General features: G+C 36.0%; 1 protein-coding gene across 1 annotated transcript; it reads right to left on the reverse strand.

The window, feature by feature from the left end:
* LOC110645703 (transcription factor UPBEAT1) lies at positions 1-1101 on the reverse strand. The gene has a single exon (XM_021798933.2). The coding sequence runs from the start codon at positions 582-584 to the stop codon at positions 213-215; it is 372 nt and encodes a 123-aa protein (XP_021654625.2). The 5' UTR covers positions 585-1101; the 3' UTR covers positions 1-212.
* Positions 1102-2045: the final 944 nt, after the last annotated feature.

The following is a 2045-nucleotide window of genomic DNA, read 5'->3' on the forward strand; positions in this document are numbered from 1 at the left end:
GAAATTAAATAATAGTGAATTGAAGAATTCATTTGTCCACAAACTAAATGATAAAGCTGTAGTTAAATCTACACAATCGTGAACACATATCTGGAGATACAAAACAAGCTCCTATATGGCTGTGAATAACACAAATAACAAATAAAGAAGACATTTTTTAAAAGAAAGAAAATAAGGAATAAGAGAATTATAGGCTTTATAAACGAATTGGTTCACTCATCGGAACCTGTTAATACCTTAACCATTATCTGCATGACTTTAACTCTCATTTGTAAAGACAAAATATAATCAGCCGTCTCTCTGAAAAGCCCTTCCAGTCCCGCAGATTCGCTGTTAGGGATTAGCTTCTTCAGGGTCCTAACTCTTCCACGGATACCATTTGCGGCTTTTGATCTAGATCTCTCTTGACGTGTCCCGCTGTTGATTGACACCTTTCTCGATCTCTTTTTCCTAGAAACTCTTTGTTTCCTCATCATTACTTGCCACCTTCTCCTGGTTTGGGATTCCAAGATTGGGTGCATTTCTTCACTGTCTTGGACCACACCCTTCAAAGAAACAATGAGAGGATGCGCAGAAACACCCATTATAAGAATCGAAACTAAGAACTCAATCTCTAGCTTCTCCTAAACCCTGAGAATTTTAAGCACACCCTCCAAATTTGGTTGCCTAGACAAGACCTTGGGATATAGAAGCGCATGGATACCAGAATCGAGGACATCAATTTATATGGTATTTTGGGTATAGGGTTGGTAGCCAATGAGGATAATACAAATTAAAAAAAAAAAATTGTAGGGACCACAACACAATTTCAGAGAAGGACTCCAAAGGAGTGGGGATAAATGAATGAGGAAGAGCCAAGTGACTTGAGAGCGTTGCTTGTTGCTTTGGGCATGTTCTCCAGCTCAATGCACATGCAACCACATGATTCTTCACCACCACCCAACCCCCTCTAAAACCCACCATCTTTCATCACACCCTCGTCTCATCAAAACACTCTGGATTATTCCTCCCCCACTTTCCAAAATTCAATGCATATATAATTTGAAATTGGGTTCATTCCAGCTCAAAAAACATGGCGTTTCTACATATACATAAACCCTAGGGTTCATGTGGATATTAGCCCGTGCTTGTTTCTAAACAAGGGAACCTATTTATAAGATTATTACATGTTCAATTATTAATTAATTGTCAATGCTAGTGTTAACAAAATGTGGAGGATTTAGATCCTAATGTTGGGATAAGGTAGATTTTCTTCTGACATTCATGAACTCCATTTTCGATCAAGTGATGATTGCGTTATTAAACCTCTTTCGGCAAATCATGTTCTGACATGTCTGCCTCAAAGTACAACACTAAAATTAACTTATACTAAGACAGTCTTGCAGACAAAGATGCATGCATCTTCGTCACCATATATACTTGGGGAGGACATTCCCAGTTTCTTGATCATGATTTATCTTTAATTTCCTTAAAGATTAGCTATTTAATTTTGACAAAGCAAATTGAGTGATTAATCAGCACAATGCTTAACTTTGTTTCTCTACGATAGCGGCTGATTATGCCTTAGCTACAAAGTTGAATGCTTTACTTCTCTATTCTTACTTAACCTTTATAAATTTTATATATATTTTTGTTTTTTTTTTCTCATTCTATTTTGTATGTTAAGTGAAACCTTGAATATCATAATTAGATATTCATTTACATTTTCTGAACATGTGCATATATCATATCTATGTCAAAATGAACAATTTTTATAATCATTATTTCTTCTACCCTCCTCAAGGGTATATAAGCTAAAGAACATGGATGCACATGCAGCTGTTGAGTGATAAATCAAGTGCTGCCGATTAAAATGAGTAGATGTTTATCAAAACCCATCATCTAAGCCCACAATGTGGCATGTTTTTGAAAGATGCCGCTAGAGGTAGCAAGCTAGAGTAGGAGACAGCGCTTATTATGTTGATAATTCCATGAATAGTGGGTTTTCCCACTTCTAATAATTCTAATTAAGTCATGAAATTAATTGGCGATGCATAAAATGAACA

Source organism: Hevea brasiliensis, chromosome 9 (genome assembly GCF_030052815.1).
Source record: "Hevea brasiliensis isolate MT/VB/25A 57/8 chromosome 9, ASM3005281v1, whole genome shotgun sequence".
Taxonomy (NCBI): domain Eukaryota; kingdom Viridiplantae; phylum Streptophyta; class Magnoliopsida; order Malpighiales; family Euphorbiaceae; genus Hevea; species Hevea brasiliensis.

Excerpts from the sequence above, each read along its gene's own strand:
- LOC110645703 (XM_021798933.2), bottom strand. The coding sequence starts at position 584 with ATGGGTGTTTCTGCGCATCCTCTCATTGTTTCTTTGAAGGGTGTGGTC.